This window comes from Panulirus ornatus, chromosome 17 (genome assembly GCF_036320965.1).
Source record: "Panulirus ornatus isolate Po-2019 chromosome 17, ASM3632096v1, whole genome shotgun sequence".
Classification (NCBI taxonomy): domain Eukaryota; kingdom Metazoa; phylum Arthropoda; class Malacostraca; order Decapoda; family Palinuridae; genus Panulirus; species Panulirus ornatus.
In genome coordinates, this window is record NC_092240.1 from 57362326 (window position 1) to 57378507 (window position 16182).

Consider the following 16182-nt stretch of genomic DNA (forward strand, 5'->3'; position numbering starts at 1 on the left):
CCTCACACCACATATTGTCCTCAAACATTTCATTTCCAACACATCCACCTTCCTCTACACAACCCTATCTATAGCCCATGCCTCACAACCATATAAACATGATAATGATAATAATAATTCGTGTGAGAATCTGCAGAAGCTGGTGACTGAGTTTGGTAAAGTGTGTCTAAGAAGAAAGTTGAGAGTAAATGTGAATAAGAGCAAGGTTATTAGGTACAGTAGGGTTGAGGGACAAGTCAGTTGGGAGGTAAGTTTGAATGGAGAAAACCTGGAGGAAGTGAAGTGTTTTAGATATCTGGGAGTGGATTTGGCAGCGGATGGAACTATTGAAGCGGAAGTGAATCATAGGGTGGGGGAGGGGGCGAAATTTCTGGGAGCGTTGAAGAATGTGTGAAAGTTGAGAACATTATCTCGGAAAGCAAAAATGGGTATGTTTGAAGGAATAGTGGTCCCAACAGTGTTATATGGTTGCAAGGCGTGGGCTATAGATAGAGTTGTGCAGAGGAGGGTGGATGTGCTGGAAATGAGATGTTTGAGGAAAATATGTGGTGTGAGGTGGTTTGATCAAGTAAGTAACAGTCGGGTAAGAGAGATGTGTGATGATAAAAAGAGTGTGGTTGAGAGAGCAGAAGAGGGTGTTTTGAAATGGTTTGGTCACATGGAGAGAATGAGTGAGGAAAGATTGACCAAGAGGATATATGTGTCGGAGGTGGAGGGAATGAGGAGAAGTGGGGGACCAAATTGAAGGTGGAAAGATGGAGTGAAAAAGATTTTGAGTGATCGGGGCCTGAACATGCAGGAGGGTGAAAGGCGGGCAAGGAATATAGTGAATTGGAACGATGTGGTATACCGGGGTCGACGTGCTGTCAATGAATTGAACCAGGGCATGTGAAGCGTCTGGGGTAAACCATGGAAAGTTGTGTGGGGCCTGGATGTGGAAAGGGAGGTGTGGTTTCGGTGCATTATTACATGACAGCTAGAGTCTGAGTGTGAACGAATGGGGCTTTTGTTGTCGTTTCCTAGTGCTATGTCGCACACATGAGGGGGGAGGGGGTTGTTATTCCATGTGTGGCGGGGTGGCGATGGGAATGAATAAGGGCATATGACAGAGTTGATAGAGATGCTCTGTGGAAGGTATTAAGAATATATGGTGTGGGAGGAAAGTTGTTAGAAGCAGTGAAAAGTTTTTATCGAGGATGTAAGGCATGTGTACGTGTAGGAAGAGAGGAAAGTGATTGGTTCTCAGTGAATGTAGGTTTGCGGCAGGGGTGTGTGATGTCTCCATGGTTGTTTAATTTGTTTATGGACGGGGTTGTTAGGGAGGTAAATGCAAGAGTTTTGGAAAGAGGGGCAAGTATGAAGTCTGTTGGGGATGAGAGAGCTTGGGAAGTGAGTCAGTTGTTGTTCGCTGATGATACAGCGCTGGTGGCTGATTCATGTGAGAAACTGCAGAAGCTGGTGACTGAGTTTGGTAAAGTGTGTGGAAGAAGAAAGTTAAGAGTAAATGTGAATAAGAGCAAGGTTATTAGGTACAGTAGGGTTGAGGGTCAAGTCAATTGGGAGGTGAGTTTGAATGGAGAAAAACTGGAGGAAGTGAAGTGTTTTAGATATCTGGGAGTGGATCTGGCAGCGGATGGAACCATGGAAGCGGAAGTGGATCATAGGGTGGGGGAGGGGGCGAAAATTCTGGGGGCCTTGAAGAATGTGTGGAAGTCGAGAACATTATCTCGGAAAGCAAAAATGGGTATGTTTGAAGGAATAGTGGTTCCAACAATGTTGTATGGTTGCGAGGCGTGGGCTATGGGTAGAGTTGTGCGCAGGAGGATGGATGTGCTGGAAATGAGATGTTTGAGGACAATGTGTGGTGTGAGGTGGTTTGATCGAGTGAGTAACGTAAGGGTAAGAGAGATGTGTGGAAATAAAAAGAGCGTGGTTGAGAGAGCAGAAGAGGGTGTTTTGAAGTGGTTTGGGCACATGGAGAGAATGAGTGAGGAAAGATTGACCAAGAGGATATATGTGTCGGAGGTGGAGGGAACGAGGAGAAGAGGGAGACCAAATTGGAGGTGGAAAGATGGAGTGAAAAAGATTTTGTGTGATCGGGGCCTGAACATGCAGGAGGGTGAAAGGAGGGCAAGGAATAGAGTGAATTGGAGCGATGTGGTATACCGGGGTTGACGTGCTGTCAGTGGATTGAATCAAGGCATGTGAAGCGTCTGGGGTAAACCATGGAAAGCTGTGTAGGTATGTATATTTGCGTGTGTGGACGTATGTATATACATGTGTATGGGGGGTGTTGGGCCATTTCTTTCGTCTGTTTCCTTGCGCTACCTCGCAAACGCGGGAGACAGCTACAAAGTATAATAAAAAAATAAAAAAGTATGAATTATGTACATGTGTATATATTGATATGTCTGTGTGTGTATATATATATATATGTATACATTGAGATGTATAGGTATGTATATTTGCGTGTGTGGACTTGTATGTATATACATGTGTATGTGGGTGTGTTGAGCCATTCTTTCGTCTGTTTTCTTGCGCTACCTCGCTAACACGGGAGACAGCGACAAAGCAAAATAAGTAAATAAATAAATAATAATGATAATATATTATTATTATTATTTTCATTATACTTGACCGCTGTTTCCCATGTCAGGGAGATAGTGCCAGGAAACTGACGAAGAATGGCTCATCCACTCATATACACATATATATACATAAATGCCTACATATGCACATATACATATCAACATATACATACATATACATACAAATACACAGACATATACATGTATACACATGTACCTATTCATACTTGCTTGCCTTCATCCATTCCTGGCACTACCTTGCCCCACAGAAAACAGCATCGCTACCCCTTGCTTCACTGAGGTAGTGCCAGGAAAAGAGACATTTCACATGCCATGGTGCAGTCCATTGACAGCACATCGACCCTGGTATACCACATTGTTCCAATTCACTCTATTCCTTGCACGCCCCTCACCTTCTTATATGTTCAGGCCCCAATTGCTCAATTTCTTTTTCACTCCATCCTTCCACCTCCAATTTGGTGTCCCACTTCTCATTCCCTCCACCTCTGACATGTATATCCTCTTTGTCAATTTTTCCTCATTCATTCTCTCCATATGTCCAAACCATTTTAACACATCCTCTTCTGCTCTCACAACCACACTCTTTTTATTTCCACACATCTCTCTCACCCTTTCATTACTTACTCGATCAAACCACTTCACACCACATTGTCCTCAAACATTTCATTTCCAACACATCCATCCTTCTCCATACAACCCTATCCATAGCCCATGCCTCACAACCATATGATATTATTGGAACTACTATTCCTTCAAACATACCCATTTTGCTCTGTAAGATAACATTCTCACCTTCCAAGCTTCCTTCATCGCTCCCAGAACCTTCGCCCCCTCCCCCACCCTGTGACTCACTTCTGCTTCCATGGTTCCATTTACTGCTGTGTCTTCTCCGAGATATCAAAAACACTTCACTTCCTCCATTTTTCTTCATTCAAACTCACATCCCAGTTAACTTCTCCCTCAACCCTAGTGAACCTAATATCCTTGCTGTTATTCACATTTACTCTCAACTTTCTTTCTCACACATTTCCTGATTAACACATTCTCTACCACCTCTAAAACCACACTGCCCTTCCCCAATCTGATGCTTTGTACATTCCTTCACCCTCTCAATCAGTACCCTCCCTTATAATTTCCCAGGAATAATCAACAAACTTATGTCTCTGTAGTTTGAACACTCACCTTTATCCCCTTTCCCTTTGTACAATGGATTATGCTTGCATTTTGCCAATTCTCAGATGCTTCACATACTTGATTGCCATTTTCTGTGTTAGCAAGGTAGTGCCATGAAGAGATGAAGAAAGACCACACCTGCTCTTATCTATACTCTAGTTGTTATATGTAATGGACGAAAACCGCAGCTCCCTTTCCATGAACACAGCCTTATCTGTACCACATGCCTCACATCCATGTAATATTGTTGGGACTACTATTCCTTCAAACATACCCAATTTTGCTCTCCCAGATAATGTTCTATCTTTCCACACATTCTTTAGTGCTTCCAGAACCTTTTCCCTCTCCTGAACCATATGATTCACTTCTGCTTCCATGGTTCAGTTTACTGCCATGTTCACTCCCAGATATTTCAAACACTTCACTTCCTTCAATTTTTCTCCATTCAAACTAACATCTCAACTAACCTGTCCCTCATCTCTGTTGAACATAATATCCTTGCTTCTGTTCACATTTACTCTCAACTCTCTCCTTTCTCACACTCTTCCAATCACCAACTTCTGCAGTCTCTTACTCAAATCTGCCACCAGTGCCGTATCATCAGTAAACAACTGGGTCACTTCTTAGGCCTTCTCATCCCTCAGAGACTGCATGCTCGCCCATCTCTCCAAGACTTGCACATTTATCTCCCCTCACCACACCAACCATAAACAAATTGACAACCATGATGACATCACACATCCCTGCCACAGACCAACCTTCACTTTGGAACCATTCACTCTACTGTCTCCTTACTACACAAGCCTTGCACCCTTAATAAAAACTTCTCTGCTCCTAGCAGCTTTCCTCTCATACCGTATATTCTTAAGACCTTCCACAAAGCATTTCTATCACTCCTATAATATGCCTTCTCCAGATCCACAAATGCCATGTGACGGCCTTACACTTCTTAGCACCACTGTTACCAGAACTTAAAAGACCCCTTGGTGCCATGATTTAAGAGGAAAAATATACTAAAGGTGAAAATAGATAATATGCATTATTCAGAAAAATGATGTAAATCAAACATATAAATCAAGAGGTCCTTGTGAAACCTCAATTAACATGTGTAGACATTCTGGGATAATGATGTAAGATTATAAGTGGTATGGTTGTGTGTGGAAAATAACTAAGTTCATATGTGGTCTTGACAACTAGGGAGAATAATTAAGTTCTGAGGTGGTCTGTAAATGTGGGGAGAATAACTAAATTTATTGGTGGTCTGGACATATGGGGAGAGTAATTAAGAGTTCATTTGCTTAAAATGATCAGAATTGAGTTGAGAGGATAGTAATTCTGTGCAAGCAAATCCCAACTAGAGGAATTCATTGTTGTACCAAAAGAAGTGGAAGAGATGTCACAAGGCCTAAAGGAACTTGAACCAAAAGTTAAATGGACTGAAAACTTCAGTTTTTATTTCATAGAATGAGAAGAAAGGTCAGACTATGGATACAGATTTGATTGTAGAAAATGAGTCATGGGTCATCAGAAGAAAGAGAAGAGCTAAAGAAAGAAATGAACATAGATGAAACATTGACTCTAGTTGAGTTTAATGATAGAATTAATGATAGAAGTGTATAACACATTAGATTTACTCCTTACAAACTGTTTGGTACTAGTTACTGATGAGACATAACAAATCATGACAATACAAAAGTTTTTTTTTTTTTTTTTTTTGCTTTGTCGCTGTCTCCCGCATTTGCGAGGTAGCGCAAGGAAACAGAAGAAAGAAATGGCCCAACCCACCCCCATACACATGTATATACATACGTCCACACACGCAAATATACATACCTACACAGCTTTCCATGGTTTACCCCAGACGCTTCACATGCCTTGATTCAATCCACTGACAGCACGTCAACCCTGGTATACCACATCGCTCCAATTCACTCTATTCCTTGCCCTCCTTTCACCCTCCTGCATGTTCAGGCCCCGATCACACAAAATCTTTTTCACTCCATCTTTCCACCTCCAATTTGGTCTCCCTCTTCTCCTCGTTCCCTCCACCTCCGACACATATATTCTCTTGGTCAATCTTTCCTCACTCATTCTCTCCATGTGCCCGAACCATTTCAAAACACCCTCTTCTGCTCTCTCAACCACGCTCTTTTTATTTCCACACATCTCTCTTACCCTTACGTTACTTACTCGATCAAACCACCTCACACCACACATTGTCCTCAAACATCTCATTTCCAGCACATCCATCCTCCTGCGCACAACTCTATCCATAGCCCACGCCTCGCAACCATACAACATTGTTGGAACCACTATTCCTTCAAACATACCCATTTTTGCTTTCCGAGATAATGTTCTCGACTTCCACACATTCTTCAAGGCTCCCAGAATTTTCGCCCCCTCCCCCACCCTATGATCCACTTCCGCTTCCATGGTTCCATCCGCTGCCAGATCCACTCCCAGATATCTAAAACACTTCACTTCCTCCAGTAAATGCAAGTAATTCTCTAGACTTTGGAGAAAAATATTTCAACAGAAAAGAATGATATAAATGAATTACTCTTATCACTGACAGAAACTGGAAAAGTATAGATAATTTGACATCAGAAATAGATTGAAATACAGGTTGAGTATCCCTTATCCAAAATGCCTGGGACCAGAGGGGTTTCAGATTTTGGATTTTTTTTGATTTTGGAATATTTGCACATTTGTTTATGGATGGGGTTGTTAGGGAGGTGAATGCAAGAGTTTTGGAAAGAGGGGCAAGTATGAAGTCTGTTGTGGATGAGAGAGCTTGGGAAGTGAGTCAGTTGTTGTTCGCTGATGATACAGCGCTGGTGGCTGATTCATGTGAGAAACTGCAGAAGCTGGTGACTGAGTTTGGTAAAGTGTGTGAAAGAAGAAAGTTAAGAGTAAATGTGAATAAGAGCAAAGTTATTAGGTACAGTAGGGTTGAGGGTCAAGTCAATTGGGAGGTAAGTTTGAATGGAGAAAAACTGGAGGAAGTAAAGTGTTTTAGATATCTGGGAGTGGATCTGGCAGCGGATGGAACCATGGAAGCGGAAGTGAATCATAGGGTGGGGGAGGGGGCGAAAATCCTGGGAGCCTTGGAAGAATGTGTGGAAGTCGAGAACATTATCTCGGAAAGCAAAAATGGGTATGTTTGAAGGAATAGTGGTTCCAACAATGTTGTATAGTTGTGAGGCGTGGACTATGGATAGAGTTGTGCGCAGGAGGGTGGATGTGCTGGAAATGAGATGTTTGAGGACAATGTGTGGTGTGAGGTGGTTTGATTGAGTAAGTAATGTAAGGGTAAGAGAGATGTGTGGAAATAAAAAGAGCGTGGTTGAGAGAGCAGAAGAGGGTGTTTTGAAATGGTTTGGGCACATGGAGAGAATGAGTGAGGAAAGATTGACCAAGAGGATATATGTGTCGGAGGTGGACGGAACGAGGAGAAGTGGGAGACCAGATTGGAGGTGGAAAAATGGAGTGAAAAAGATTTTGAGTGATCGGGGCCTGAACATGCAGGAGGGTGAAAGGCGGGCAAGGAATAGAGTGAATTGGATCGATGTGGTATACCGGGGTTGACGTGCTGTCAGTGGATTGTATCAGGGCATGTGAAGCGTCTGGGGTAAACCATGGAAAGTTGTGTGGGGCCTGGATGTGGAAAGGGAGCTGTGGTTTCGGGCATTATTGCGTGACAGCTGGAGACTGAGTGTGAACAAATGGGGCCTTTGTTGTCTTTTCCTAGTGCTACCTCGCACACATGAGGGGGGAGGGGGATGGTATTCCATGTGTGGCGAGTTGGCGATGGGAATGAATAGGGGCAGGCAGTGTGAATTGTGTGCATGGGTATATATGTATGTGTCTGTGTGTGTATATATATGTGTACATTGAGATGTATAGGTATGTATATTTGCGTGTGTGGGCGTGTGTGTGTGTACATTGTGTATGGGGGTGGGTTGTGCCATTTCTTTCGTCTGTTTCCTTGCGCTACCTCGCAAACGCGGGAGACAGCGACAAAGCAAAATAAATAAAAATAAATATATATATGAATGAGTGAAGGCAGACAGTATGAATTGTGTACATGTGTATATATGTCTATGTCTGTGTGTGTATATATATGTATACATTAAGATGTATAGGTATGTATATTTGCGTGTGTGGACGTGTATGTATATACATGTGTATGTGGGTGGGTTGGGCCATTCTTTCTTCTGTTTCCTTGCGCTACCTCGCTAACGAGGGAGACAGCGACAAAGCAAAATAAAAATAAATAACATAATGACATGGAAAACAGGATGGTATGGAGACAAACAGGTCGGAGCTGAGACATACCTCAACGTTCTGACCATTCGTCAGTCTTCCTCAGGAGATATTGATTCCAGCATTCAGTGAGGTCATATTCCCCAGTAAATTATGGTCATCCAGTTGGTTGCCTTGGCATGTCACTCTTTGATTGGATCGCTTCTCTTGCTACCTCCACTTGTTCACAATGATCTTCACTGCCTGATGCAACTGGCAGATGAAACCAGACCTTATGTTAATGTTGTCTTTGGTAGCAATGTAAGCTGCTTTTAATGTCTTTTTTATTTGTTTGATTAGGCCCTTGTGCAGTATTCTCACCTCGTCCCACTACTTGGATTTGCAGTGACAAGTTCTGCTCTGCTTACATCGGGCTGAGATTTGCATGATGTAAACAAAGTGGAACTCGTTGCTGCAAATCCATGTAATGTGAAGAGGTGAGAATACTGCACAAGGGCCTAAGCAAATAAATAAGAAAGACATTGAAAGCGACTTACATCACTACCAAAGACAACATCAACACAAGGTCTGGTTTCATCTACTGGTCACATCAGACAGTGGAGATTACTGTGAACAAGTGGAGGTAGCAGGACAAGTGATCCAATCAAGGTGTCTGACCGGGTGACCATCACTTGTTGGGAATGTGGTCCTGCCGAATGCTGTAATCAGTATCTATTGTGGAAGACTATTGAACGGTCGGAACATTGAGGTATGTCTTGGCTCTAGCCCCTTTGTTTCCATACCATCTTGTTTTGCACATTTGTTATGATGGATAATAGATTATGAGATATCTTGGGGATGGGACCCAAGTCTTAACACAAAATTCATTTATGTTTCATATACAACTTATACACATAGCCTAAAGGTAATTTTTTTTTTTTTTTTTTTTGCTTTGTCGCTGTCCCCCGCGTTTGCGAGGTAGCGCAAGGAAACAGACGAAAGAAATGGCCCAACCCACCCCTATACACATGTATATACATACGTCCACACACGCAAATATACATACCTACACAGCTTTCCATGGTTTACCCCAGACGCTTCACATGCCTTGATTCAATCCACTGACAGCACGTCAACCCCGGTATACCACATCGCTCCAATTCACTCTATTCCTTGCCCTCCTTTCACCCTCCTGCATGTTCAGGCCCCAATCACACAAAATCTTTTTCACTCCATCTTTCCACCTCCAATTTGGTCTCCCTCTTCTCCTCGTTCCCTCCACCTCCGACACATATATCCTCTTGGTCAATCTTTCCTCACTCATTCTCTCCATGTGCCCAAACCATTTCAAAACACCCTCTTCTGCTCTCTCAACCACGCTCTTTTTATTTCCACACATCTCTCTTACCCTTACGTTACTTACTCGATCAAACCACCTCACACCACACATTGTCCTCAAACATCTCATTTCCAGCACATCCATCCTCCTGCGCACAACTCTATCCATAGTCCACGCCTCGCAACCATACAACATTGTTGGAACCACTATTCCTTCAAACATACCCATTTTTGCTTTCCGAGATAATGTTCTCGACTTCCACACATTCTTCAAGGCTCCCAGAATTTTCGCCCCCTCCCCCACCCTATGATCCACTTCCGCTTCCATGGTTCCATCCGCTGCCAGATCCACTCCCAGATATCTAAAACACTTCACTTCCTCCAGTTTTTCTCCATTCAAACTCACCTCCCAATTGACTTGACCCTCAACCCTACTGTACCTAATAACCTTGCTCTTATTCACATTTACTCTTAACTTTCTTCTTTCACACACTTTACCAAACTCAGTCACCAGCTTCTGCAGTTTCTCACATGAATCAGCCACCAGCGCTGTATCATCAGCAAACAACAACTGACTCACTTCCCAAGCTCTCTCATCCCCAACAGACTTCATACTTGCCCCTCTTTCCAAAATTCTTGCATTCACCTCCCTAACAACCCCATCCATAAACAAATTAAACAACCATGGAGACATCACACACCCCTGCCGCAAACCTACATTCACTGAGAACCAATCACTTTCCTCTCTTCCTACACGTACACATGCCTTACATCCTCGATAAAAACTTTTCACTGCTTCTAACAACTTGCCTCCCACACCATATATTCTTAATACCTTCCACAGAGCATCTCTATCAACTCTATCATATGCCTTCTCCAGATCCATAAATGCTACATACAAATCCATTTGCTTTTCTATTTTTTATAATTTTGCTCATGAAACAATGTTTGTGTAATGCTGAACCATCAGAAAGCTAAGGCGTCACTACCTCAGCATTTTTAAATGGCTTTTTTGAATGTTTCCTTTAGAGTTATATGCCTCATTAACAATGGTTTTTGTCTTAAAAGTATCTTTGTATCAGCTGATATGATTTCTTGTTCTGTTATGAATGCATGCTGCTCTAGTCCTTCAGTAAGGACATCACACATTTTTACCATCTCATCTTTAGGCACTTTTTCTTTAATGTCAACAAAGTCATCTTCAATGTCTCTTATCATGATCACCTTGATTCAGAAGTATTTCAACAATTTCACCATTAGTCAGTTAATGAACAACTGGAGCCTCATTATCTGCAGGCCTTTCCAACATTTTCAAAAATATCTTTGTGCCACAGAGCAGAGAATAAGCAAAAAATACAGTGAGTAATGTGTGTAGGTCTGGTGGTGATGATGGTTTGTAACAAACTGGTGCCAACAGAGCATCAGAGCCTAGCATGGGCAAGTGAGGTGTGGAATTTTCCACTATTGTATTGTCATGTCGCTGCTCAAAAAGTTTAGGATTTTATAGGAATTTGGGTTTTTGGATTAGGGATCTCAACCTGTATCTTTAAAGTAAATATTGTAACTGCTAGCAGCAATATTCTGAAAGATGAAAGAAAAAGCCGAGGCTTCATTACCAATCAAAACAAATTATGAATTAGTGAAAAAGAAGATACCAAGGTAGAGACAAAAATCTGGGTTAACAGAAGAGAATGGAAAAGATGGCTGCTGTCAGGGAGAGGAATGCACACAGGGAGAAAAATACTGATTGGGAAAAGCATGCTGATGGAGTGGATTGTGCATAGGAAGAGGAATGCTAACAAGAAGAATGCTGATTGACAGGATTGCTGACAGGAAGAGGAATGCTGACAGGGAAAAGAATGCAGATTGACAGGATTTCTGATGGGAAGAGGAATGCTAAAAGGGAGAAGAATGCTGATAAAGAGGATTGTTCATAGGGACAGGAATGCTGATAGGGAGAAAAGCACTTATGGAGAGAATTGCTGGTAGGAAGAAGAATCCTGATAGAGAGGATTGCTGACACAGAATAATGATGGAGAGGATTGCTGATAGGAACAAGAATGCTGATGGAGATGATTGCTGACAGAGAGAAGATTACTGATGGAGAGGATGGCTGATGTGGAGAGGAATGCAGACAGGAAGACCACTGGTGGAGAGGATTGCTCATAGGGAGAAGAATGGTGGTGGAAAGGAATGGTGGTAGGAAAAAGAATGGTGATGGAAAAGATTGCTTACAGGGAGGAGAATCTGATGGAGAGGATTGTTGACTGGAAGAAGAATGCTGTGGAATAGGATTGGATAAGTGGGAGTGAGGAATGCTGAGAGGGAAAGGATTGCTAACAGAGAAAGGAATAATGTAAGAGTGGATGTTATTTGTATTTATTTGTATGTATATACATGTGTATGTGGGTGGTTGGGCCATTCTTTCGTCTGTTTCCTTGTGCTTCCTTGCTAATGCAGGAGACAGTGACAAAGTATAATAAGTATAAATAAATATTTGTAATTACCTGAGGACCAATTTCTATGAAAGAGCCCTGGCTTTACACAAGACCTATCTAAAGGTTCCTAAAGTGTGCAGGACTTTCAGTAGCTAGGAAATGTATACTTACCTGGAGTGAGCAGCTCCTAAACAAAACTACTTCCAGTAACAGTCTTGCCAAAGATGACTTTTGGGTGTTGTAATCTTAAGTGGGTAGAGTCTGGTAACGCCGAGGATGGAAGTTGTCAGTACCCGTAGGAAGGGAAGTTTGAATATTTTGGTTTTGTTTGTAATGAAGTTGAAAAGTAGAGGGACTTGTGAATGGAATGAAGTGAAGAGCATCATATCAGACATGTTTGATTGTGCAGATGGTTCTGCAAAAAATCTAAAGAAAGATTGAGTGATTTGAAAATGAATATTACTATATTCATATGTAAGCTCATGGACATTAGTTATGGAACTCAAGTGAAACTTGTTCGAATTGACTATTATTAGTATTTGTGTCATGTAATGTCAGTTGTAAATGGATCATGGAAGGATTGGAAAGAGGAAGGTGCTCATACTCATTTGGGAGGACTAGACATTGCAGTTAAGGTTTTTTATCCACAGGAGAAACAATGTGTGACTGCTGACTTGAATGGTTGGGTGGAAGATAGAGAGAGGTGATAGGCAGGTATGGGGTTCCAGCTGATGATAACAACAGTGAAAGGATATATAGAATATGTTTATTGGAGGTGAGTTTAAATAGAGAAAAAGTGGAGGAAGTGAAGTGTTTTAGATATCTGGGAGTGGATTTGGTGGCAGATGGAACCATGGAAGTGGAAGTGAATCATAGGGTGGAGGAGGGGGGAGAAGGTTCTAGGGGTGTTGAAAGATGTGTGGAGGTCAAGAGTGTTGTCTTGGAGAGCAAAAATGGGTATGTTTGAAGGAATAGTGGTTCCAACAATGTTATATGGTTACGAGGCGTGGGCTATAGATGGAGTTGTGCGGAGGAGGGTAGATGTGCTGGAAGTGAGGTGTTGGAGGACAGTATGTGGTGTGAGGTGGTTTGATCGAGTGAGTGGTGAAAGGATGAGAGAGATGTGTGTTAATGGTGGGGTGTGGTTCGGGGAACAGAGGAGGGTGTTTTAAAGTGGTTTGGTCACATGGAGAGAATAAATGAGGAAAGATTGACAAAGAGGATATATGGGTCAGAGGTGGGGGGAACGAGGAGAAGTGGGAGACCAAATTGGAGGTGGAAAGATGGAGTGAAGGGGATTTTGAGTGATCGGGGCCTGAACATGCAGGAAGGTGAAAGGCGTGCAAGGAATAGAGTGAATTGGTGCAATGTGGTATACTGGGGTCAACGTGCTGTCAGTGGATTGAACCAGGGCATGTGAAGCATCTGGGGTGGGCCATGGAGGGTTTTGTGAGGCCTGAATGTGGAAAGGGAGCTGTGGTTTCGGTGCATTATACATGACAGCTAGAGACTGAGTGTGAACGAATGTGGCCTTTGTTGTCTTTTTGTAGCGCTACCTCACGCACATGTGGGGGAGGGGGTTTTCATTTCATGTGTGGCAGGGTGGCAACAGGAATGAATAAGGGCAGACAGTATGAATTATGGACATTTGTATATATGTATATGTTTGTGTGTGTATATATATATATATGTATACGTTGAGATGTATAGGTATGTATATGTGAGTGTGTGGATGTGTATGTATATACATGTGTATGTGGGTGGATTGGGCCATTCTTTCGTCTGTTTCCTTGCACTACCTCACTAACGCGGGAGAGAGCGACAAAGTATAATGAATATAAATAAATAATATATTGTGGCAGTTGATGAATTTTGTGTTCTTTGAATATTGAAACATCAGAGATATGGTAAGCTAAAGTGTTAAGAGAAAATGAAAATTATTGCATAAGAAATGTATGTACAATGTTTTGACAAGAGAAATTGGAAACTGTTAATGGAGAAATGTTTAGATGTTGTGTTGAAAAATAGGAGCAAAAATTGTATATGACATTATCAGTATGGGAAAGAATTACATTAGAAAAGGTTGTAGTTTGCAAAAATGGTGAGCTGATGTTTGTAAAGGAAGTTCGGCATGAATAGGATAAGTACTAACACATGTAGCTAAAACATACAACTGCTGCAGAAATCTATTTTGGATAGCCTTTCAAGTGGAATTTTATTGGAGATGTTGTATGTATTAGGACAGTAGAAAATCTGGTTAGTAGCACACGACCATCTAAATGAATTAATTGTTTATGTCTCCAAAACCACTAGTTTTTAGGTGACTTGAAACCCCTTTGCAAAAGTACCTCAGATTTTTTCAGTATTGTCATGACCGGAAGTGGGATTTATTATTGCATAGTATGGTATGATGTGTTTTGATGTATACTACATTTGAAATTTAATGTGTGTCATATTGCATATAAAATATGCTTTAATTTTTTGTTTTATATCCCATATGTCTGTTACAGAGTCAAGTCTACCTCCATCATTTGTTACGCCAACTACTACGAAGAAATCTTGGCTACCATGCGTGGGAGGTTGCTAGCACTTGCAGAGATTTACCCTACTTTCCTCATGCGCTTGAACTCTTGTTACATCAGGTAAGATTATAAAGATGATTTTAATTTTCTCTTCTTTTATGGTCAAGGCTGCAGTCATGCAAAGAATTCCTCATCAAGGCTTGGCCTAGATTGAAACTCAGTTACCAACTTTTGTAGTTTCTCACTCGAATCAGCTGCCAATGCTGTATCATCAGCAACTACATCTGACTCACTTCCCAAGTCCTCTCATCCCCAACAGACTGCATCCTCATCCCTCTTTCCAAGACTCTTTCATTTACCTCCCTCACCACCCCTTCCATAAACAAATTGAATAACCATGGTAATATCACATACCCCTGCTGCAGATCAGTCTTCACTTGGAATCATTCACTCTCCTCTCTTCCTATTTGAACGCATGCCTTATACTTGTGATAAAAACTTCTTTGCTTCTAGTAGCTTACCTCCCTCACCATATATTCTTAAAACCTTCCACAAAGCATCTCTATCAATCCTATCGTATGCCATCTCCAGGTCCACAAGTGCTAGATATAGATCCATCTGTTTTTCTAAGTATTTCTCACACACATTCTTTAAAAGAAACGCCTGATCCTTTACCATTTCTCCAACCACATTGCTTCTCCCCAATCTGATGCTCTGCACATGCATTTACCCTTTTCAATTAGTACCCTTCCATATAGCTTACCAAGTATAATCAACAAACTTATATCTTTGTAATTTAAACACTCACCTTTATCCCACTTGCCTTTATACAGTGGCACTATACATGCATTCTGCCAATCCCAAGGCACCTCACCATGATCTTTACATAAACTGAATATCCTTACCAACCAATCAGCAACATAGTAACCCCCTTTGTTGATAAATTCAACAGCAGTACCATCCACTCCAGCTGCCATGCTGTATTTCATTTTACGCAAGGCTTTCACCATCTCTTCTCTCTTTACCAAACCATTCTCCATGACTCTCTCTCTTCACCTACTACCATGACCAAAACACCCCACAACTACCACTCTATTATCAGACACATTTTACAGTTTGTCAAGATACTCACTCCATCTCTTCCTCACTTCTCTACCTGTGATCACTTCCACTTTTGTGCCTTTCACTGATGTTCCAATTTGTTCTCTTGTCTTTCACACATTATTTACCTCCTTCCAAAACATTCTTTCTAAAGTTTAATGATACTCTCTTACCTCAACTCTCATTTGCCCTCTTTCTCTTGACCTTCTGCTGCTTACTCTTATACATCTCCCAATCATTTGCACTCCTCTGTAAGTACCACCCAAATGCCTCTCTTTTCTCTTTCACTAGCAACTTTAATTCTTCATCCCACCACTATGTGATCTGCCCACCTCCCACCTTTCACATACCTATTGCCCCTCTTGCACATACCATCACTGCTTCCCTAAGAAGAAGGAGTCAAGTGGGGAGTGCTCATCCTCCTTGAAGGCTCAGATTGGGGTGTCTGAATGTGTGTGGATGTAACCAAGATGAGAAGGAAAGAGAAATAGGTAGTATGTTTGGGGGAAGAAACTAAGATGTTATGGCTTTGAGTGAAACGAAGCTCAGGGATAAAGGGGTAGAATGGTTTGGAAAAGTCTTAGCAGTAAATTTACATCAGGGGGAGGTGAGAGGACAAGAACTAAGGAAAGAGTATCACTACTCTTGAAGCAGGATTTGTGAGAGTATGTGATTGATTGTAAGAAAGTAAGTTCTAGGTTGATGTGGGTAAAACTGATAGTGGATGGAGAGATGGGTGATTATTGGTGCTTATGC

At 41.8% G+C, this 16182-nt stretch overlaps 1 protein-coding gene across 5 annotated transcripts in view; it reads left to right on the forward strand.

The window, feature by feature from the left end:
* Positions 1-16182, forward strand: part of Rich (Guanine nucleotide exchange factor subunit Rich) — a 349449-nt gene that overhangs the window by 237260 nt on the left and 96007 nt on the right. For all 5 annotated transcript variants that reach the window (XM_071672678.1, XM_071672679.1, XM_071672681.1 and 2 more), the window contains one exon: positions 14314-14445. In XM_071672678.1, coding sequence (XP_071528779.1) covers positions 14314-14445 — 132 coding nt within the window. The remainder of the gene's footprint in view (positions 1-14313; positions 14446-16182) is intronic.